The 22,879-nt window shown below is 54.3% G+C and overlaps 1 protein-coding gene across 1 annotated transcript in view; it reads left to right on the top strand.

Annotated features, from left to right (window-relative positions):
- Window positions 1-271: 271 nt before the first annotated feature.
- Window positions 272-22,879, top strand: part of hmmr (hyaluronan-mediated motility receptor (RHAMM)) — a 63,718-nt gene continuing 41,110 nt past the window's right edge. Inside the window, exons 1-4 of the mRNA XM_060836931.1 lie at window positions 272-355; window positions 19,523-19,621; window positions 20,422-20,504; window positions 21,858-21,923. Coding sequence (XP_060692914.1) covers window positions 310-355; window positions 19,523-19,621; window positions 20,422-20,504; window positions 21,858-21,923 — 294 coding nt within the window. The 5' untranslated portion in view covers window positions 272-309. The remainder of the gene's footprint in view (window positions 356-19,522; window positions 19,622-20,421; window positions 20,505-21,857; window positions 21,924-22,879) is intronic.

Below are 22,879 nucleotides of genomic sequence, written 5' to 3'. Positions count from 1 at the left end.
GAAAGAATCTTGGGGGATGGAGGGGAAAAGGTCACGTGAAGGACGTGGCTGAGGCGGTAAAGCTGGGTCTGAGGAGGGTTACCATGGTGACAAGGAGGGGAGTTACCATGGTGACAGGAGCTGAGGGTTTCCCTGACAGTGGGGGTGAGTTACCATGGTGACAGCGAGAGAGACCGCCTCTCCTAATGGTCACGTGACGGCGCGGTCGGCCGTTGGCTTCCGCTGGGCCTCTGATTGGTGCGCAGTGTCACGTGACGGCACATTCAAACGGCCGGCGGTTAGGCAGTGAGTCGCGCTCCAGGCTGCGGCATGTCGTTCCCCAGAGCACCGCTCAAACGCTTCAACGATAGAGTGGGTGAGTTAATCTCCGGGAGCTTTCAGAGTGTGTTTGTGTGGGTGACACGGCGGGATGAGCGCCTTGTGTATGATGAGAGCCACCGATAGCTGCTCCCACCTCCATGGGGCCTGGGCAGTCTCGGGCTGGGTCAGCGTTTACAGCCCGACCGTCATTACCCATTACACCTGTCATAGCCAAGGGAGTCTGTCTGTCTGTGTCTATCGTACCTCCCCCCCCCCCCCCCAAACACACACACACACACACACACACACACACGTTTGTGGGGTGACTTTATACTCAGAGTTACATTTTTATTTCACTCAAAAACTGCATGATTCTGTGTAAGTTTCTGTAAATCTCTTTAAGAAATAGAATCTGTCTGAACATTGGTTAAAAATCACACAACACCAGGTTATAGTCCAAAAGTTTATCTGGAAGCACTAGCTTCCTTCTGGTGTCTCCAAATCTGAACATTGGGACACAGACAGCCTCACACAGGGCACCTCACACCTTCAATGCATTATCTGAGGTGACATGGCATCTATTGTTGAAGTTCACCTTGAGAATGTAACTTTTTAATTAAAAAAATTCTGGGATTTACATATGAAAGAACTGAAACCAACATGGTCATTCTGAAAGATGAGAGACTTAACAAACAATCCAGGTCTTTTTCAATATGTAATTTCAGTTGCATCACACTGTAAACTTTTGCCATACATTCTGTGTCTTACGATCTTACATTCCACAACCAGCAGATGAAGCAGAGCTCTGAAAGCTCGTGCTTCCAAATAAACCTGTTGGACTATAATCTGGTGTTTGTGATTTTTTTTTTTAACTTTGTACATCCCAGTCCAACTCCCAACACCTCCAAATCATGACTACCATCAACACTATTAACTGCCGATGCAAAGTGGAGAGGATCTCCAACACGATTGCACATATCGACACAGGCATCCAGTTTCTGCAGTAAGGATTATGGATCATGAACCCACTCAGGTCGACCTACACTGACTATGGGGAGAGACATTGCTACCACACCTCATGCAAACTCCTCAATCATCTGCACCAACTGTACAGCAAGTGCCTCAACCTTGAAGTTAAGATGGAGTCTACACTCTCAGCCTACACTCAGTATACAGCAGTACAGTTATGGGACTTTGCAAACAGGCAATGCAGCAAAACTACGTCATGTGCATGCACACAAAGAATAAGAAACTGGAGAAATGTAGTATCAGCACCAGCAGTAGCCAAGCCTGCCCTGGCATTACAGTGGAAAAAGTTATCACCACTGGGATGTCAATTATCATCTTATCGGATCACACCCTTCAACCGGAAGAGATTGAAGTTCTTGGCAAGGGTCTCAATTCTGCCCCACCACCAAATTGACCCCATGGGTCTTGCAGCAGACACAAAGGAATTCATCAGATGAATGAGAAACTTTGAATTCTTTCAAGATGCCAGCAGTAATCCCAATGAGCCCATCGAGGAACCGGAACAGTCATCACAGGGACCTATAGAGGGGTGACCAAAGAAGGAGACAACTTGGACTCCACCGGAGGGCCGCTTATGCTCAAACTGTCAGGAAATCTATAAATGCCAGATTCATCAGTCGCACCTACAAGGTAGAGCAAACCATCACCCAATCACAACATAACGCCATCCATGCCTTCAAAACTAATCACAACATTGTTGTCAAACCAGCCGATAAAGGAGGAACCATTGTCATTCAGAATACAACCAATTACTGCAAGGAAGTGTACTGACAACTGAACAACCAGGAACGCTACATGTAACTACTGGCCCTTCCAACCAAAAAGCACACCTGTGAACTAAACGCATTGATTTAGTGTTTCCTGTGTACCCTCATCCCATGTACTACTTGTGTAGGTGACTTCTTCTGCCTTCTGAGGACACACAAAGCTGACACATTAGGTAGCCCCATCATATCAAGCAATGGGAACCCTGTGTGAGAACCCCTCTAGCTATGTTGAAGGCATCTTTAAATCCATTGTACAGAGGACCTCCAGCTTCTGTTCAGGCACTCCAGATTTCTTACAGAAACCAGTCGAACTGGGAACATTCCTCTGCACAATGGGTGTTTCAGGACCCTACACCAGCATCCCCACAATGACTGTATTGCAGCAACAGTGTCAGTACTCAACACAAACTTCTTCCAAACTCCATCCTGCTACTCATTTGCTTTATCCTCCACCGTGGCGTTTTTCACCTTTGACAACCAGTTCTTCATCCGGACATACAGAACAGCTGGATGTAGGTTTGCTCGCTGAGCTGGAAGGTTCATTTCCAGATGTTTAGTCACCATACTAGGTAACGTTATCACTGAGCCTCTGGATGAATTGTTGGTGGCATAGCCCACTTTCGATTGATGTGTTTAAGTTTCCTTGGGTTGATGACATCATTTCCTGTTCTTTTCTCTGGTGGTAAATGGGATCCAAGTCAATGGGTTTGTTGATAGAGTTCCGGTTGGAATGCTATGTTTCTAGGAATTCTCGTGTGTGCCTTGTTTGGCTTATCCTAGAATAGATGTGCTGTCCCAGTCGAAGTGGTATCCTTCCACATCTGTATGTAAGGATACTCGTGAGAGTGGGTCATGTCTTTTTGTGGTTAGTTGTTGTTCATATATCCTGGTGGCCAGTTTTCTGCCTGTAATGTCCAATGTTGTGTTTGTTGCAGTTCTATCTAGGTATTTTGTAAATGACATTAGTTTTGTTTGTGTATAGGGTCTTTCATTAGCTGCTGTTGGTGGGTTTGTGAACTACCATGATGCCAAGTGGTCTGAGTAGTCTGGCAGTCATTTCCGAGATGTCTTTAATGTAGAGGAGAGGGTTTCTGGAACATGTTTTGTTTGCTTGTTGGGTTTGTTACTGAGAAATCGGCGGACTGTGTTCATTTGAGTGCGTGTTCATTTTGAATCCAGTGTATAGGTATACAGTATCTGTATAATATCCTTGCATACAGATGAAGAAGGATGCCACTTTGACTGGGACAACATATCCATCCTAGGATAAGCCAAACAGAGACACTCACGAGAATTCCTAGAAGTATGGCATTCCAACTGGAGCTCTATCAACAAACACATATTTTTATTGGAAATTTAACATTTTTTTACAAGTTTACAAAAATAAACAAAACTCTCAAGTACAAACATCTGGTGTTTTCCCAAATGTCATTCCACGTTTCTATAGAGATTTCTAGTCCTAAATCCTGATCCCATGTTTTAAGCAGATTGTCCATATCTCCCGATACTTCATTATGTAGTAAATGATAAATAGTACTGACGGAAGATACCCCCATTGGTCGTAGCACTCTACATTCTCAATCTTATTTATAAAGACTATCTAATAACGTAGTCTTCTTCTGTATATAATCTCAAATTTGGAAGTATCGAAAGAGGTCTCCATTAGGTAATCTGAAGTTCTGATGCAGCTGTTCAAAAGACAACAGGACCCCTTCTGTAAATAGGTCCTCTAAACGTGAGATACCCCTGGATCTCCAGAGTTTAAAAGTGGCATCCGTAAACCCCGGTTGAAATCCCCATGCTCCCACTATCGGAGCGTAGGGGGATGTTTTGTGTGAGTTGCCCTCATTTTGCCGCATTATATTCCAAGCTATAATTGTGTTTAGTATTATAGGGTTTTTACAGTGATCCACAATGATTTTCCTCTTGTCTGAAAATAAAAGGTTAATAAGTGGGCATTTTACTTGAGAAGCCTCTGTCCAGCCAGATTGATTGCGGGTCAGACAAGACCCAAACAGCTATGTAACTTAATAGGGAACTTAACTGATATTTCCTAAAATCTGGGAAGTCCAATCCTCCCCTTGCCTGTGGAAGCTGTAGCTTCTTCAGCTTGATGAGGGGTCGTCTATGATTCCAGATAAAGGAACCCAACCAGCCATATAATTTATGTAGTGCCAGCCTCGGCAGCATCACCGGAAGCATTCTCATAGGGTTTAGGAGACGGGGCAGGACATTCATTTTAATTAGTGCTATTCTATCCAGCCAGGAAATTGGAAGGTCTCCTCATCGCTGGAGGTCCTGCCTTATCCTTTCCAGTAAATGCACAAAGTTAGCCTTGTATAACTGACCAAATACTGGGGCAATAAAAATGCCTAAATATAAGAAACCCTCCAGGGACCACCGAAAGGGAAAGCGGGATCCGTCCACTAAGTGGGGTATCATAGCAAGACCACCCATTGGCATAGCCTCCGATTTGAGAATGCACTGAATGTATTAATAACTTGGATTAAGCGAGGCGCGGACATCAGGGGATTACTGAGGAATAGAAGAACATCATCTGCATAAAGGGTAATTTTATGTTTACCTGTACCAATCCTCGGGGCCGTTATATTAGGATCAGCCCGTATAGCTTCTGCTAGTGGTTCAATTATTAGCGTAAATAACAATGGCGAGAGAGGACATCCCTGACGGCAGCTCCTATCCATACAAGCTATCCAAGCCTAATCCACTGGTAACCACAACTGCTTTGGGATCACTATACAATGTTGAGACCCATTTGGTAAACACCTGTCCAATGCCAAACCTTTCCAATGTGTAAAACAAATATGACCATTCAACCCTATCAAATGCTTTTTCCGCGTCTAATGAGACTACTACTCCTGGTATTTTTCCCTGATGGCAGGCTTGAATCATATTCAAAACCCTTCTAATATTATTGGATGATCTATGGCCCTCAATAAAGCCCATCTGATCGTCCTTTATCATATGTGGCAATACTCTTTCTAGTCTCCATGCTAATGGTTTAGAAAGGATTTTAAAATCTACATTTAGCAAGGATATTGGTCTGTATGACGTGCAATCTTCTGGGTCCTTTCCTTTTTTAAGGATAAGAGAGATATTTGCCTCTTTCAACGAAGGCGGGAGACAGCCCTGACTGTATGCATAGTTATACATGTCCATAAGTGGACCAACCAATCTGCCTGTAAATTCTTTATAGAATTCAGCTTGAAAGCCATCTGGGCCGGGTGCCTTACCGCTCTGAAGTTGCCTGATTGCGTCAAGTATTTCTTGGACTGTTAGGGGAGCATTTAAGACCGATACCTGTTCTGGAGTTAGGTCCGGAAAGGTCAAATTTTTAAAAAATGATTGCATCCTCCTAGTCCTGTCTTCACAATCCTGCAACTTATATAAATCAGAATAAAATTTTCTAAAGATTGCGTTAATCCTTTTATGATCATGAGTCAAAATATTTACCCGTACTTTCCTTGATAGACGTGATAGTTTGAGGCCCTTTTTTTTTTCTTTGTTTTGCAAATAATATTTCCCTCTTAGCCGTTTTGGGTAAGCGTGGTATTTCGAGCTGTCCTAAGGGCCGTAATCCTTTGCAATTTGATAATAGAAGGTCTATCTGCATATGCTGTTTCAGCTGGTTTTAAGCGAGCTTCAAGCAGACGCTGTTGTTCTCCCTTTAATTTTTTCTGGGTCGCTGAGTATGAGATGATCAAACCTCATGGGTAAGCTTTGATGGTCTCCCACATCATTGGGTTGCTAGCTGTACCTAAATTAATTTCTCAAAAATTTAATACTTTTTTTAGAGAAGTGCTTTACAAATTTACTATCTTTCATCAGGAAGGGGTCCATACGCCAAGGCAGAGGGGATGTCCCATTGTTCCTCACCTTGATTTCCATATATATAGCAGCGTGATTGGAAATTGCTATACTACCTATTTTACAGGATGATATGGAATTTTAAAAAATTGAGGGGGCAAAAAACATATCAATTCTGGTATGACATTTATGTGGATTGGAGTAAAAAGAAAAATCTCTGCCCTGTGGATGAAGATATCTCCATACATCCACTAATCCTAATTCTTTGTTCAAATCCACCAATTTGATCTGGGAGATACTCCTGCAGTACTCTTGGGAATCCTATCTATTTCCGGATCCATAATACAATTATAGGGGGAGACTTTAATTGTATGACGTGCAGCGAGAGGCATCAATTTTGAGAAGGCTTCCGTTATAAATTTAAAAGGATGTGCCGGGGGACAATATAAATTTAAAATCCCATATTCCTCTCCATTTATAAGGGCTTTAATCAGAATATATCGTCCAGATTCGTCTTTTATCTGTTTTAGGATTCTGAGAGGGAAATTCTTCTGAATAAGAAGAACAACTCCCCTGCTTTTTGAGCTAAAAGAAGAAAGAAAGGCCTGATCAAATCCATCCTGTCGAAATTTCAAATGTTCTTTATCCAACAATTGTGTCTCCTGTAGGAGAGCTATATCAACCCTTTCTCTCTTGCCCCCTCGCTCGCCCTCGCCCTTGCCCCCTCGCTCGCCCTTGCCCCCTCGCTCGCCCTTGCCCCCTCGTGCGCCCTTGCCCCCTCGTGCGCCCTTGCCCCCTCGCGCGCCCTTGCCCCCTCGCGCGCGCCCCCTCGCTCGCCCTCGCCCCCTCGCACGCGCCCCCCTCGCTCGCCCTTGCCCCCTCGCGCGCGCGCCCCCTCGCTCGCCCTCGCCCCCTCGCTCGCCCTCGCCCCCTCGCGCGCGCCCCCTCGCTCGCCCTCGCCCCCTCGCGCGCGCCCCCTCGCTCGCCCTCGCCCCCTCGCGCGCGCCCCCCTCGCTCGCCCTCGCCCCCTCGCGCGCGCCCCCTCGCTCGCCCTCCCCCCCTCGCGCGCGCCCCCTCGCTCGCCCTCGCCCCCTCGCGCGCGCCCCCTCGCTCGCCCTCGCCCCCTCGCGCGCGCCCCCTCGCTCGCCCTCGCCCCCTCGCGCGCGCCCCCTCGCTCGCCCTCGCCCCCTCGCGCGCGCCCCCTCGCTCGCCCTCGCCCCCTCGCGCGCGCCCCCCTCGCTCGCCCTCGCCCCCTCGCGCGCGCCCCCTCGCTCGCCCTCGCCCCCTCGCGCGCGCCCCCTCGCTCGCCCTCGCGCGCGCCCCCTCGCTCGCCCTCGCGCGCGCCCCCTCGCTCGCCCTCGCCCCCTCGCGCGCGCCCCCTCGCTCGCCCTCGCCCCCTCGCGCGCGCCCCCTCGCTCGCCCTCGCCCCCTCGCGCGCGCCCCCTCGCTCGCCCTCGCCCCCTCGCGCGCGCCCCCTCGCTCGCCCTCGCCCCCTCGCGCGCGCCCCCTCGCTCGCCCTCGCCCCCTCGCGCGCGCCCCCCTCGCTCGCCCTCGCCCCCTCGCGCGCGCCCCCTCGCTCGCCCTCGCCCCCTCGCGCGCGCCCCCTCGCTCGCCCTCGCCCCCTCGCGCGCGCCCCCTCGCTCGCCCTCGCCCCCTCGCGCGCGCCCCCCTCGCTCGCCCTCGCCCCCTCGCGCGCGCGCCCCCTCGCTCGCCCTCGCCCCCTCGCGCGCGCCCCCTCGCCCCCTCGCGCGCGCCCCCTCGCTCGCCCTCGCCCCCTCGCGCGCGCCCCCTCGCTCGCCCTCGCGCGCGCCCCCTCGCTCGCCCTCGCCCCCTCGCTCGCCCTCGCCCCCTCGCGCGCCCTCGCCCCCTCGCGCGCGCCCCCTCGCTCGCCCTCGCCCCCTCGCGCGCGCCCCCTCGCTCGCCCTCGCCCCCTCGCGCGCGCCCCCTCGCCCCCTCGCGCGCTCCCCCTCGCCCTCGCCCTCGCCCCCTCGCGCTCGCTCCCCCTCGCTCGCCCTCGCCCCCTCGCGCTCGCTCCTCCTCGCTCGCCCTCGCCCCCTCGCGCTCGCTCGCCCTCGCTCGCTCGCCCTCGCCCCCTCGCGCTCGCTCGCCCTCGCGCCCTCGCGCGCCCCCTCGCTCGCACCCTCGGCCCCCCTCGTTCTTGCGCCCCCTCGCTCGCGCTCTCGCCCGCGCTCCTGCCCCCTCGCTCGCGCTCTCGTCCCCCCTTGCGCTCGCTCTCGTCCCCCCTTGCGCTCGCTCTCGTCCCCCATTGCGCTCGCTCTCACCCTCGCTCATGCTCCATCTCTCTCGCGCTCTCTCCATCGCTCTCGTGTCCCCTCTGCCCCGCCCCTTCCTTCCTGCCCTTTCTCTCTCTCTCTCACCCCCCTCTCTCTCTCGCCCCCCCCCCCCTCGCGCTCTCCCGCTCGTGCTTTCACTATCTCTCTCGCTCTCTCTCCCGCTCTCTCTCTTGTACTTTTGCTCGCGCTCTCTCACGCGTGCTCTCTCGCGCTCTCGCTCGCTCCCTCTTGCGCTCCCTCTCGCCCGCGCTCTGGCTCTCGCCCTTTCTCGCGCGCACTCTTGTGCTCACTCTCGTGTGCACTTTATCGCACGCGCTCTCGCTCTTTCTCGCGTGCTTCTGCGCTCCCGCTCTCTCTCTCGCTCTCTCTCTCTCGCACTCTCATTCTTGCGCTCTCTCTCGCTTGCTCTCCCGCTCGCGCTCTCTTGCGCTCTCTCTCGCTGTCTCTCCTGCTCGCTCTCTCTTGCACTCTTTCTCACGTTCTTGCTCGCACTCTTGTTCTCTCACATTCTCGCTTGCACTCATGCTCTCTTGCGCTCTCGCTCTCTCACGTTCTTGTTCGCGCTCTTGCTCTCGCTGTCTCGCGCGTTCTCTCCTGCGCACTATATCGCTCGCTCTCCCTCGCGCTCCCTCTCGCCCTCGCGCTCCCTCTTGCGTTCCCTCTCGCCCGCTCTCTGGCTCTCGCTCTTTTTCGCGCGCTTCTGCGCTCCTGCTCTCTTACGCCCTCCTGTGCTCTCTCTCTCTCGCGCTTTCTTGCGCTCTATCTCTCGCGCGCTCTATCTCTCGCGCGCTCTATCTCTCGCGCGCTCTATCTCTCGCGCGCTCTATCTCTCGCTGTCTCTCCTGCTCGCACTCTCTCACGTTCTCGCTCGCACTCTTGCTCTCGCTGTCTCACGCGTTCTCTCCCGCACAATTTATCGCTCGCACGCTCTCGTTTTCTCGCGCTCTCTCGCGTTTTCTCTCTCGCGTTTTCTCTCTCGCGTTTTCTCTCTCGCGTTTTCTCTCTCGCGTTTTCTCTCTCGCGCGTTCTCTCTCTTGCACGCTCTCTCGCTCTCTCTCTCGCACGCTCTCTCGCGCACACTCTATCGCCCGCCCTCTCTCTCTCGTGCACTCTCTCGCATGCTCGCTCTAGCCCGCGCGCCCCCTCGCTCGCTCTCTCTCTCGCGCGCCCCCTCGCTCGCTCTCTCTCTCGCGCGCCCCCTCGCTCGCTCTCTCTCTCTCGCGCGCCCCCTCGCTCGCTCTCTCTCTCGCGCGCCCCCCTCGCTCTCGCTCTCTCTCTCGCGCGCCCCCTCGCTCGCGCTCTCTCTCTCTCGCGCCCCCTCGCTCGCGCTCTCTCTCTCGCGCGCCCCCTCGCTCGCGCTCTCTCTCTCGCGCGCCCCCTCGCTCGCGCTCTCTCTCTCGCGCGCCCCCTCGCTCGCGCTCTCTCTCTCGCGCGCCCCCTCGCTCGCGCTCTCTCTCTCGCGCGCCCCCTCGCTCGCGCTCTCTCTCTCGCGCGCCCCCTCGCTCGCGCTCTCTCTCTCGCGCGCCCCCTCGCTCGCGCTCTCTCTCTCGCGCGCCCCCTCGCTCGCGCTCTCTCTCTCGCGCGCCCCCTCGCTCGCGCTCTCTCTCTCGCGCGCCCCCTCGCTCGCGCTCTCTCTCGCGCGCCCCCTCGCTCGCGCTCTCTCTCGAGCGCGCCCCCTCGCTCGCGCTCTCTCTCGCGCGCGCCCCCTCGCTCGCGCTCTCTCTCGCGCGCGCCCCCTCGCTCGCGCTCTCTCTCGAGCGCGCCCCCTCGCTCGCGCTCTCTCTCGAGCGCGCCCCCTCGCTCGCGCGCTCTCTCGCGCGCGCCCCCTCGCTCGCGCTCTCTCTCGCGCGCGCCCCCTCGCTCGCGCTCTCTCTCGCGCGCGCCCCCTCGCTCGCGCTCTCTCTCGCGCGCGCCCCCTCGCTCGCGCTCTCTCTCGCGCGCGCCCCCTCGCTCGCGCTCTCTCTCGCGCGCGCCCCCTCGCTCGCGCTCTCTCTCGCGCGCGCCCCCTCGCTCGCGCTCTCTCTCGCGCGCGCCCCCTCGCTCGCGCTCTCTCTCGCGCGCGCCCCCTCGCTCGCGCTCTCTCTCGCGCGCGCCCCCTCGCTCGCGCTCTCTCTCGCGCGCGCCCCCTCGCTCGCGCTCTCTCTCGCGCGCGCCCCCTCGCTCGCGCTCTCTCTCGCGCGCGCCCCCTCGCTCGCGCTCTCTCTCGCGCGCGCCCCCTCGCTCGCGCGCGCTCTCTCGCGCGCGCCCCCTCGCTCGCGCGCGCCCCCTCGCTCGCTCTCTCTCGCGCGCGCCCCCTCGCTCGCTCTCTCTCGCGCGCGCCCCCTCGCTCGCTCTCTCTCGCGCGCGCCCCCTCGCTCGCTCTCTCTCGCGCGCGCCCCCTCGCTCGCTCTCTCTCGCGCGCGCCCCCTCGCTCGCTCCCTCTCGCGCGCGCCCCCTCGCTCGCTCCCTCTCGCGCGCGCCCCCTCGCTCGCTCCCTCTCGCGCGCGCCCCCTCGCTCGCTCCCTCTCGCGCGCGCCCCCTCGCTCGCTCCCTCTCGCGCGCGCCCCCTCGCTCGCTCCCTCTCGCGCGCGCCCCCTCGCTCGCTCCCTCTCGCGCGCGCCCCCTCGCTCGCTCCCTCTCGCGCGCGCCCCCTCGCTCGCTCCCTCTCGCGCGCGCCCCCTCGCTCGCTCCCTCTCGCGCGCGCCCCCTCGCTCGCTCCCTCTCGCGCGCGCCCCCTCGCTCGCTCCCTCTCGCGCGCGCCCCCTCGCTCGCTCCCTCTCGCGCGCGCCCCCTCGCTCGCTCCCTCTCGCGCGCGCCCCCTCGCTCGCTCCTGCTCTCGCCCATGCGTCTCCTCGCTCCCGCTCTCGCCCGCGATCTCTCTCTCTCTCTCGCGCATGCGCTCTCTTGCTCTCGCACGCGCCTCCCCCCTCGCGCTCTCTCTCTCGCCCATGCCTGCCCCCTCGCGCTCTCTCTTTCTCGAGCGCCTGCCCCCTCGCGCTCTCTCTTTCTCGAGCGCCTGCCCCCTCGCGCTCGCTCTCTCGCGCGCGCGCCCCCTCGCGCTCTCTCTCTCGCGCGCTCGCCCCCTCGCGCTCTCTCGCTCGCGCGCTCGCCCCCTCGCGCTCTCTCTCTCGCGCCCTCGCCCCCTCGCGCTCTCTCTCTCGCGCCCTCGCCCCCTCGCGCTCGCTCGCCCTCGCCCCCTCGCGCCCTCGCGCGCCCCCTCGCTCGCACCCTCGGCCCCCCTCGTTCTTGCGCCCCCTCGCTCGCGCTCTCGCCCGCGCTCCTGCCCCCTCGCTCGCGCTCTCGTCCCCCCTTGCGCTCGCTCTCGTCCCCCCTTGCGCTCGCTCTCGTCCCCCATTGCGCTCGCTCTCGTCCCCCATTGCGCTCGCTCTCACCCTCGCTCATGCTCCATCTCTCTCGCGCTCTCTCCATCGCTCTCGTGTCCCCTCTGCCCCGCCCCTTCCTTCCTGCCCTTTCTCTCTCTCTCTCACCCCCCTCTCTCTCTCGCCCCCCCCCGCGCTCTCCCGCTCGTGCTTTCACTATCTCTCTCGCTCTCTCTCCCGCTCTCTCTCTTGTACTTTTGCTCGCGCTCTCTCACGCGTGCTCTCTCGCTCCCTCTTGCGCTCCCTCTCGCCCGCGCTCTGGCTCTCGCCCTTTCTCGCGCGCACTCTTGTGCTCACTCTCGTGTGCACTTTATCGCACGCGCTCTCGCTCTTTCTCGCGTGCTTCTGCGCTCCCGCTCTCTCTCTCGCTCTCTCTCTCTCGCACTCTCTTTCTTGCGCTCTCTCTCGCTTGCTCTCCCGCTCGCGCTCTCTTGCGCTCTCTCTCGCTGTCTCTCCTGCTCGCTCTCTCTTGCACTCTTTCTCACGTTCTTGCTTGCACTCTTGTTCTCTCACATTCTCGCTTGCACTCATGCTCTCTTGCGCTCTCGCTCTCTCACGTTCTTGTTCGCGCTCTTGCTCTCGCTGTCTCGCGCGTTCTCTCCTGCGCACTATATCGCTCGCTCTCCCTCGCGCTCCCTCTCGCCCTCGCGCTCCCTCTCGCCCGCTCTCTGGCTCTCGCTCTTTTTCGCGCGCTTCTGCGCTCCTGCTCTCTTACGCCCTCCTGTGCTCTCTCTCTCTCGCGCTTTCTTGTGCTCTATCTCTCGCGCGCTCTATCTCTCGCGCGCTCTATCTCTCGCGCGCTCTATCTCTCGCGCGCTCTATCTCTCGCTGTCTCTCCTGCTCGCACTCTCTCACGTTCTCGCTCGCACTCTTGCTCTCGCTGTCTCACGCGTTCTCTCCCGCACAATTTATCGCTCGCACGCTCTCGTTTTCTCGCGCTCTCTCGCGTTTTCTCTCTCGCGTTTTCTCTCTCGCGTTTTCTCTCTCGCGCGTTCTCTCTCTTGCACGCTCTCTCGCTCTCTCTCTCGCACGCTCTCTCGCGCACACTCTATCGCCCGCCCTCTCTCTCTCGTGCACTCTCTCGCATGCTCGCTCTAGCCCGCGCGCCCCCTCGCTCGCTCTCTCTCTCGCGCGCCCCCTCGCTCGCTCTCTCTCTCGCGCGCCCCCTCGCTCGCTCTCTCTCTCGCGCGCCCCCTCGCTCGCTCTCTCTCTCGCGCGCCCCCTCGCTCTCGCTCTCTCTCTCGCGCGCCCCCTCGCTCGCGCTCTCTCTCTCTCGCGCCCCCTCGCTCGCGCTCTCTCTCTCGCGCGCCCCTCGCTCGCGCTCTCTCTCTCGCGCGCCCCCTCGCTCGCGCTCTCTCTCTCGCGCGCCCCCTCGCTCGCGCTCTCTCTCTCGCGCGCTCCCTCGCTCGCGCTCTCTCTCTAGCGCGCCCCCTCGCTCGCGCTCTCTCTCTCGCGCGCCCCCTCGCTCGCGCTCTCTCTCTCGCGCGCCCCCTCGCTCGCGCTCTCTCTCTCGCGCGCCCCCTCGCTCGCGCGCTCTCTCTCGCGCGCCCCCTCGCTCGCGCTCTCTCTCGCGCGCCCCCTCGCTCGCGCTCTCTCTCGCGCGCCCCCTCGCTCGCGCTCTCTCTCGCGCGCGCCCCCTCGCTCGCGCTCTCTCGAGCGCGCCCCCTCGCTCGCGCTCTCTCTCGCGCGCGCCCCCTCGCTCGCGCTCTCTCTCGCGCGCGCCCCCTCGCTCGCGCGCTCTCTCGCGCGCGCCCCCTCGCTCGCGCTCTCTCTCGCGCACGCCCCCTCGCTCGCGCTCTCTCTCGCGCGCGCCCCCTCGCTTGCGCTCTCTCTCGCGCGCGCCCCCTCGCTCGCGCTCTCTCTCGCGCGCGCCCCCTCGCTCGCGCTCTCTCTCGCGCGCGCCCCCTCGCTCGCGCTCTCTCTCGCGCGCGCCCCCTCGCTCGCGCTCTCTCTCGCGCGCGCCCCCTCGCTCGCGCTCTCTCTCGCGCGCGCCCCCTCGCTCGCTCTCTCTCGCGCGCGCCCCCTCGCTCGCTCTCTCTCGCGCGCGCCCCCTCGCTCGCTCTCTCTCGCGCGCGCCCCCTCGCTCGCTCTCTCGCGCGCGATCGCCCCCTCGCTCGCTCTCTCGCGCGCGCGCGCCCCCTCGCTCTCTCTCTCGCGCGCGCGCCCCCTCGCTCTCTCTCTCGCGCGCGCGCCCCCTCGCTCTCTCTCTCGCGCGCGCGCCCCCTCGCTCTCTCTCTCGCGCGCGCGCCCCCTCGCTCTCTCTCTCGCGCGCGCGCCCGCTCGCTCTCTCTCTCGCGCGCGCGCCCCCTCGCTCGCTCTCTCTCTCGCGCGCGCGCCCCCTCGCTCGCTCTCTCTCTCGCGCGCGCGCCCCCTCGCTCGCTCTCTCTCTCGCGCGCGCGCACCCTCGCTCGCTCTCTCTCTCGCGCGCGCGCCCCCTCGCTCGCTCTCTCTCTCGCGCGCGCGCCCCCTCGCTCGCTCGCTCTCTCGCGCGCGCGCCCCCTCGCTCGCTCGCTCTCTCGCGCGCGCGCCCCCGCGCGCGCTCGCTCTCTCTCGCGCGCGCGCCCTCGCGACCCCTCGCGCTCTGTTTCACTCTCTCTCTCTCTCTCTCTCTCTCTCTCTCGCGCGCGCGCGCCCCCTCGCTCGCTCGCTCTCTCTCTCGCGCGCCCCCTCGCTCGCTCGCTCTCTCTCTCGCGCGCCCCCTCGCTCGCTCGCTCTCTCTCTCGCGCGCCCCCTCGCTCGCGCTCTCTCGCGCGCGCGCCCCCTCGCTCGCTCGCTCTCTCGCGCGCGCGCCCCCTCGCTCGCTCGCTCTGTCGCGCGCGCGCCCCCTCGCTCGCTCGCTCTCTCTCGCGCGCGCGCCCTCGCGACCCCTCGCGCTCTGTTTCACTCTCTCTCTCTCTCTCTCTCTCGCGCGCGCGCGCCCCCTCGCTCGCTCGCTCTCTCTCTCGCGCGCCCCCTCGCTCGCTCGCTCTCTCTCTCGCGCGCCCCCTCGCTCGCTCGCTCTCTCTCTCGCGCGCCCCCTCGCTCGCGCTCTCTCTCGCGCGCGCCCCCTCGCTCGGGCTCTCTCTCGCGCGCGCCCCCTCGCTCGCGCTCTCTCTCGCGCGCGCCCCCTCGCTCGCGCTCTCTCTCGCGCGCGCCCCCTCGCTCGGGCTCTCTCTCTCGCGCGCGCCCCCTCGCTCGGGCTCTCTCTCTCGCGCGCGCCCCCTCGCTCGGGCTCTCTCTCTCGCGCGCCCCCTCGCTCGCGCTCTCTCTCTCGCGCGCCCCCTCGCTCGCGCTCTCTCTCTCGCGCGCCCCCTCGCTCGCGCTCTCTCTCTCGCGCGCCCCCTCGCTCGCGCTCTCTCTCTCGCGCGCCCCCTCGCTCGCGCTCTCTCTCTCGCGCGCCCCCTCGCTCGCGCTCTCTCTCTCGCGCGCCCCCTCGCTCGCGCCCCCTCGCTCGCGCTCTCCCTCGCTCGCGCCCCCTCGCTCGCGCTCTCCCTCGCGCGCGCCCCCTCGCTCGCGCTCTCTCGCGCGCGCCCCCTCGCTCGCTCTCCCTCGCTCGCGCCCCCTCGCTCGCGCCCCCTCGCTCGCTCTCCCTCGCTCGCGCCCCCTCGCTCGCTCTCTCTCGCGCGCGCCCCCTCGCTCGCTCTCTCTCGCGCGCTCTCGCTCCCGCTCTCGCCCATGCGTCTCCTCGCTCCCGCTCTCGCCCGCGATCTCTCTCTCTCTCTCTCGCGCATGCGCTCTCTTGCTCTCGCGCGCGCCTCCCCCCTCGCGCTCTCTCTCTCGCCCATGCCTGCCCCCTCGCGCTCTCTCTTTCTCGAGCGCCTGCCCCCTTGCGCTCTCTCTTTCTCGAGCGCCTGCCCCCTCGCGCGCTCTCTCTCTCGGTCTCTCTCTCGCACTCGCGCGCCTGCCCCCTCACGCGCTCTCGCTCTCGCGCCCCCTCTTGCTCGTGCTCTCGCTATCTCTCTCGCTGTCTCTTGCGTGTTCTCGCTCTCTCCCGCTCGCAATTTCTCGCGCTCGCTCTCACTCTTTCTCACGCGGACTCTTGTGCTCCCTCTCGTGTGCACTCTATTGCGCGCGCTCTCTCGCTTTCGCTCTTTCTCGCGCGCTCTCGCTCTCTCGGGTGCTCTCTCTCGCTCTCCTGCTCGCTCTCGCTCTCCCGCTTGCGCTCTCCCTCTCGCACTCGTTCTTGCGCTTTCGTGCGCTCTCACGCGCTCTCTCTCGTTCTCACTCTTTCTCACGCGTTCTCTCTCGCTGTCTCGCGCTCTCTCTCGTGCGCTCTCTCGCTCTCTCTCACGCATGCACACACACGTTTATGGGATGGGGTTTGTACTTGCAGAATTACATTTGATTTTGCTCAAAAACTGCATGATCTGTAATTCAATCTGTAAACAAATAGAATCAGTCTGAACATTGGGACACAGACAGCCTCGCACAGGGCACCTCACATCTTCAATGCATTATCTGATGTGGCATGGCACCTATTGTTAAAGTTCACTTGAGAATGTAACTTTTTCAAAAAAAGTTCTGGGATTTACATATGAAAGAACTGAAACCATCATGGTCATTCTAAAAGATGAGTGACTTAACAAACAATCCATGTCTTCTTAAATATGTAATATCAGTTGCATCACACTAAATTTTTGCTATAAATTGTCTCTTATCTTGTACTCAAAAACCACCTGATGACGGAGCAGCGCACCGAAAGCTAGTGCTTCTAAATAAACCTGTTGGACTATAACCTGGTGTTGTGATTTTTAATGTGTATACCTCAGTCCAACACCGGAACCTTCAAATCATGACCACTATTGAGCTGCGAGATGTGCCTTACTCTTCTTGGCCAGAAGGAGCCCTCCATGCCTTGAGTTGTTAACCCTCTATCCCTCTGAATTGGATTGAAAGAATTCTTTATAGCACTTCCTGTGCTGACACAAGAAACAGCAACAGAGTATGGCTAGTTTACAGCCTTTAACCACCATCCATATTCAAATAATAATTTTTTGTAAAGTGATTTCTCCAGAAAGAGAAATGCAAAACAGTAAGTCTCAAGTGGATAATTTTGTAGCAGTAACCCAAACTTTGGTCAGAGAGATTTTAATTATCTTCATTTAAGAAAGTCACTGGGGAGGATTGAGATTAGGCGCAAAAATATTTTGTGTATTCGTACTTAAGACGATGTTGACGGTGCTGTTTGAATTGAACATACAGTCATGTCAAGAAGTTGAAGGTTGGACATATGCGAATTGTGGTGTGTCGCCCCTCACTGGGGATATTGCATTGTAATTCAGATCCTTCTTTCCTAAGTTGTCACAAATCTGATCAAAGCCCTGAATTGCCCAATTCTATTTAACTATAGACTGTCTGTGTGGAGTTTGTACATTCTCCCCGTGTCTGCGTGGGTTTCCTCCGGGTGCTCCGGTTTCCTCCCACAGTCCAAAGATGTGCAGGTCAGGTGAATTGGCCATGCTAAATTGCCTGTAGTGTTAGGTGAAGGGGTAAATGTAGGGGAATGGGTCTGGGTGGGTTGCATTTCGGCAGGTCAGTGTGGACTTGTTGGGCCGAAGGGTCTGTTTCTGCACTATAAGTAATCTAATCTAATCTAAACTATAATTCATGTTGAAAGATTTTGCGTACTGGGTTTTTTTTAGATTAACAAGAAAATGATTTATTGAACTAAAACTATTCATGACAGTGGCAAAAAGTCAGCCAGCTGAATTGCTATCTGGATTTATAATTTATGTAACTTAATCTTTATCTCTGTTAAAATTCCACCCAAGTTCACACACTGGTGCACAGTGAAACAGGCAAGACACACATTATCAGGTGGAGAGGAAAAAAAAATCAGGAACATAGCTCTGGATCATAGGTCCAAAATCTCAAAATTGGATGAGTTGGCTTCACGAGACTTTTGATTGTTTTGATGATGTCCTGAAGTTATCTGCATCGCAATGATCAGTTTGAAGTTCACTGGTTTTTTGGCTGGACTCAAGTGTGTCTTATTCCTGTGTAATTCGGTGTTCTTCATTTTGTCAACTGTCATTGTAGTTCCTCTCTGAGGAACTTTGAGGGTGCAACTTTCCAGAGCAATAAAGCACGCAGATGTTGTTGTTGCAAGCTTAGGGCAACCTTTGATGTCTTGTGTTCATTACCCCTAAGGATCTGTTAAATTGCAACCTGATCAGTCAGAAGCTTTTTGCTCTGCCAAGGTTCTGGTGATCTATCATAAATTATGTCAATTGAAAAATCAATCATGCGATTGTCTGTCTGGGCAGAGTTGCCTTGAACACATTGGTAGCACTGCTTTATCTAGTGTTCCTAAAAGTAACGTTGTAGCACATGTATCGGTCAGCTTCACTTGTTTTTCCAAAGCTGCAAATAACTCATTGTACATTTCTGCCATTTTAAAGCAGAGTGCATGTTTTCTCATTTTCGGTCCATAGTCTAAAAGATAAATAGGTGGAACTCTTACAGGCAGTAGACAGTTGGGGATTATTTTGGAGTTGATTATTACTTAGTACTTGCGCACAACAATATTTTCTGGCCATTTGCCAAAAATAGTAACATTTGGCTGGCGTCTTCTGGAAGTACAAGGGATGAGTAGTTAATTTAATGGGCACAGTGCATGGGATTGTGACCAGGAGACGGGTGACAGCATTTGATGTACATTGTATACATTCCTTTTATCTTATGTTCCTGGAACAGCCCCCAAATCATGTCACTAAGCCTAACTGCCAATTTTATGATCCTGGTTGAGACATCAAATTGTTATGACCTAGTTAGGATCATAACTTTTCTGTTAAAACTTTACAAAGGCTGACATGCAGAGGACTTCCTAAGAGAACAAAACCACAAGATTCCATGGTTATGAACAAATAACAATGTTATTACACAAGTGAGCAAAGTCATACCACCTGTAACACACACCGAATTTAGTTCTTAATACCCATAATTAATATGTGGTAAAAGAGATGTAAATGAATGTGGTGAAACACCCCCACACACACATCAAATTGCCAGTGTGATCAAAACTGATCTGGCCTGAAATTCCATCTCAAGAACCATTCTGTCGTGGCTGCCTCAAAGACTGCTCCTATTGATCATTCTCCTGTCCTGGGTTCATGATTTCTTTTGCTCCAAATCTGTCCTCCAGCACAACTCCAACTTATCACCAGCATTTGCCTGAGTTTCCTAAACAGACTCCGTGTAGTTCAGTTCCCCAATCAGAAATTACAGCTCATGCCTGCGTGGAATTTTGCTCTCTTTAGGATTTCACTGAACCCAAGCTACACAGAGCTATATAACTGCTGGGTCCCCAACTTGACGTATTCCCTGCAGTACAGTTAAAAATAAGCACTAATATGGAGTAGACATCTCTCTGTCTCTGTCTCACAGTTTGCTTACCTTTGGTTTTTGTCTCTTGAACTAACAGCTAACCTGCTTACAACTGCTTCAGATTCCTTAGCCCTGGTAGCACCTGAGCTGTTCAGCTGCTCCTATACGCAGAATCTGTTGTTCGGCTGCCTTCCCAGAAGTACAGCTAACTGCCACACAGCTGCAATGGAGTTTGTCTCTCTTTCTGCCATAAGCTGTTCTTTTTTTAAAGTCTGATGTGATGGTTTTTCCTCCTGCCTTTTTTTTTTGTGTATGTTCCTGACCTGTTTAAAACCTTGCAATAAGTGCTACTGCTGTGACTGGGTAGAAATGAACGTAAACACCAGCTAACAACTGTGAGTTCTGTTGTGCTGAGTACATGGATATAACAGGAGGATTTCATCGCATATGGCGTTGCCTTTCCAGGTCTGTGACCTATAATCCTGTGACTGGTGCTGCAGGCAACACTTCATCTGTAGTCTAATCTGTCTTGTTTAAAAATGAAAATATTTCTGTGCTGTAATAGTGCTGACTTTAAATTACTTTACAGTTGTAAAAATGCACTCATTTCAGTCATTGTTGAATTGCTTTCCTGTTTTAGGCTGTGCCCCTGCACCAGGCCATTATGATATTAAAGAGGTGGAGGGTTCCAAGGGTCCTGTATCTTTTGAAAAAGCGCACAGATTTAAAAAGCAAAAAGGTAGGTGTACTCTTTCTGAGAGTTCAGGCTTTTTCTGATGTAGGGGAGTGGTCATTGTTCTGTAATTGCTTAAAGTTTGAAACTTGCTGCCTTAAACATAGGAACAATGGAGTGTTAATGATAACTGCTCTAGCAATAGCTGGAATTATCCGACTAAGATAGGTGATAAACACATAGTGGAAATAGAACCTCGTTTATAGCTAGCCTAAATCAAATACAAATACCTAAATCATTACAAAAATCACTACTTAATGACAGCAATCACTTCAGCAGAAAGTTTCTAATCAAGTATATGATACAGCACGCTCTGTATCTTTGTATATTTTCATTTCAATGTCAACTATGTTGTTTTGACCATGGGTGAATCTAAATGATTTTCAATTCACAAGCTGCTGTTATGGTGATTCTTAATAACTGTAACTATATTCAAAATAATTGCAGAGTACTATATAGAATTCTGCAATTCCAGAAATGTATGTAGTAATTTAAAATAGGAATGCAACCTGATATGTTCTTATACAATTAAATTCTGTATGAAAACCATAGCAGCGATGTTGACTTACCATGCCAAAGTAATTGGTATAATTAACAAGTATGGAACTGTGATGTGTGAGCTGGACTGATGTGAGAGTTGAGGTGTGTCCTCCCTATTCAGTCTGCGGTAGGCAGCTGTGTATACTGGGGGTGAGGAATGAGTGATAAATTGCTGACAATTGTTAAAATGAAAAAATGTTGTTGTAGTCTATGTTGCCAAAACTTGCTGATACAGTGGATGTGCAATGCATTATTTTTTCTTTCAGATACAGGAAACCCTCAAGTAGTTGTTGAAACTGAGAAGGGTCTGATATCACCAAGTTCACGGAAGAATCTCAATTTTGGAGCAGTTAGTAAAACTAGTTAAATTATTTAAAAATGCATTTAAAAAAAATTATTTGGTTCTGAATGGGATAGATTTCAACTCTAGTACTGTTTGACACTTGTAGACATGATTAAGTTTTTGTAATAATTGTAGACAAGATGGACATTTTAAAAAAATGATTGTTGCTTTTGTTATTAAATGCTTTACGTATTTGCTGGTACTAAAGGTGCTTATATTGGGGAGTGTGCATCATCAGTAACTCCATCTCTGCTGGCTTGATGAATCTTGCCTTGTGGAGCTGGTTTTCACTGTGCACGGATGTTCATTGGTCAGTGCAGGCCAGTACTACTAATTTGTGCCCTTGACAATCTATGCTAGTGAAAAAGTAGTCCCTTAAATCCAGACTAGAAAACTAGTAACAATACTACCGTGAAAAGAAACTATACAGAAAAATGAACAGATTCTGCCATGTTCTTATTGAATTGTGGAGCAGGCTGTATGGGTTACACCTCTGATAAAGAAGTTTAAAGAGAGATTGCTGTCCATAGGAGCTCTTATTTGGTTCGTTCTTATTTATTTTGGCTCAGCGAGTCAAATAACTCAGAACAGATATAGTAAGAGGGAAGTAAACCTGTACCAACAGTTAACACCTAGTTAGATTGCCACTGAATAAATAAAAATGGTGAAAATCGGATGTAGGTTTGCTCGTTGAGCAGGAAGGTTCATTTCCAGACATTTTGTTACCCTACTAGGTAACATCTTCAGTGGGCCTCAGGCGAAGCAATGCTGAAAATTCCTGCTTTCTATTTATGGTTGGGTTTCTTTGGGTTGGTGATGTTATTTCCTGTGGCAGTGTCACTTCCTGTTCCTTTTCTTGGGGTGGTAGATGGAATCTAACTCGATGTGTTTGTTGATAGAGTTCCGGTTGGAATACTATACTTTTAGGAATTCTCGTGCGTGTCTTTCTTCCTGCTCAGCGAGCAAACCTACATCCAAAACCTCAACCTGAGTTACAAATCTTCTCAAAACTTGCTATGGTGAAAATTATTTATTTTCTTGAAAGCCAAAGATTTAGTAATGTAACTTGTAGCGGTCTGTAGCGCAAAAAATAATTGTGCCTGTTCCAGGCGAGAATACTGTCAAAGTGTTAGTCTTGGCTGGTCTGAGGCTCCTGTTGTTTACTGTAATCAAATTCAGACCTCAGAATCATAACAAATTTGATTTCCACAATTCACTTACAAGCTGAAGATTGCTGGTAATGGCAGCATTTTGTGCAACAACGCAGCACTTTCTATAGATGTGCCTGTTCATATTATTCTTAAATGTGACATTTTGTTGATTTTTAATGGGAGTGTTTCTTGTCTGAATTGCCTTTAGAACAATGCCCAGAAGGATGCTACTTCTGCTTTGGAGCTTAAAAAGCAGAAAATGTTGGAGCAAGAGGCAAGTAGACAAAAAAACCTGGCATCTATTTTTGCTATTATGTAAAAAGTAACATTCAGAAATGGGAATAGTAGCAACAAAAATAATGGAGTTCCTTGATCTTTCAGATGATTCCCACAATTAATATCATAGCAATACTAGACAGGGGGGAAATAAACCCCTTATGTTACACAGGGATCGCATGCTATATTCAGGTAAAGCAGGAAAGAGGTGAAAGGTTAACAACACAGATGCATAGAATTAGGGTGAGATTTTGTGCTAATCAAGGATAGAAGAGATCGAGGCTGTCTAAGCAATTGATACTGAGTTAGAGGGTTTCACAATTTTCCAGGGCCAGTTGTTCTCTCTGAATGGAATTATTTACCTTTTGGCCAAGGAGGTAAAAGCTGTGGGTGCTCATTTGGGGGTGAGGAAAGAAATGAGGATGGTATTCAAGTGCTTCTCAAGTAGGTGGAGTTGATCTTGCCACAGATAAAGGTTCTTTTTTGAAAAAAATAGGACTTCAGCATTGCCGGCAAGACCAGCATTTATTGCCCATCCTAATTGACCCTGAGGAGCTGGTAGTGAGCTGTTTCCTTGAACTATCACAGTCATTGTGGTGTAGGTATACCTAAGTGTTGTTAAGCACTAACGTTTAATCCAGCAACACTAAGGAACTGAGATGTAGCTTCATGTCAGAGTGATATTTGGCTTTGAAGGGAACTTGCAGGAGCGCCTGCTAATTTGTCAAGGTGGATTGCTTTGATCTGGATGGTGTTAGCCTTTGAGGATTGTTGGAGCTGTACTGTTTCAGACAAGTGGAAAGTGTTCCATCTTACCCCTGATTTGTTTCTTACAGGTGCTAGACAGGCCTTTTGAAGTTAAAATGAGTATGCCTGCTGCAAAATTCTTTGCCTCCAATCAGATCTTGTAGCTACATTACTTAGATGTTGGTTCTGTTCAGTTGTAAATGGATT

This window comes from Hemiscyllium ocellatum, chromosome 16 (genome assembly GCF_020745735.1).
Source record: "Hemiscyllium ocellatum isolate sHemOce1 chromosome 16, sHemOce1.pat.X.cur, whole genome shotgun sequence".
NCBI lineage: Eukaryota > Metazoa > Chordata > Chondrichthyes > Orectolobiformes > Hemiscylliidae > Hemiscyllium > Hemiscyllium ocellatum.
This window is presented reverse-complemented; position numbering and strand designations above follow the sequence as displayed.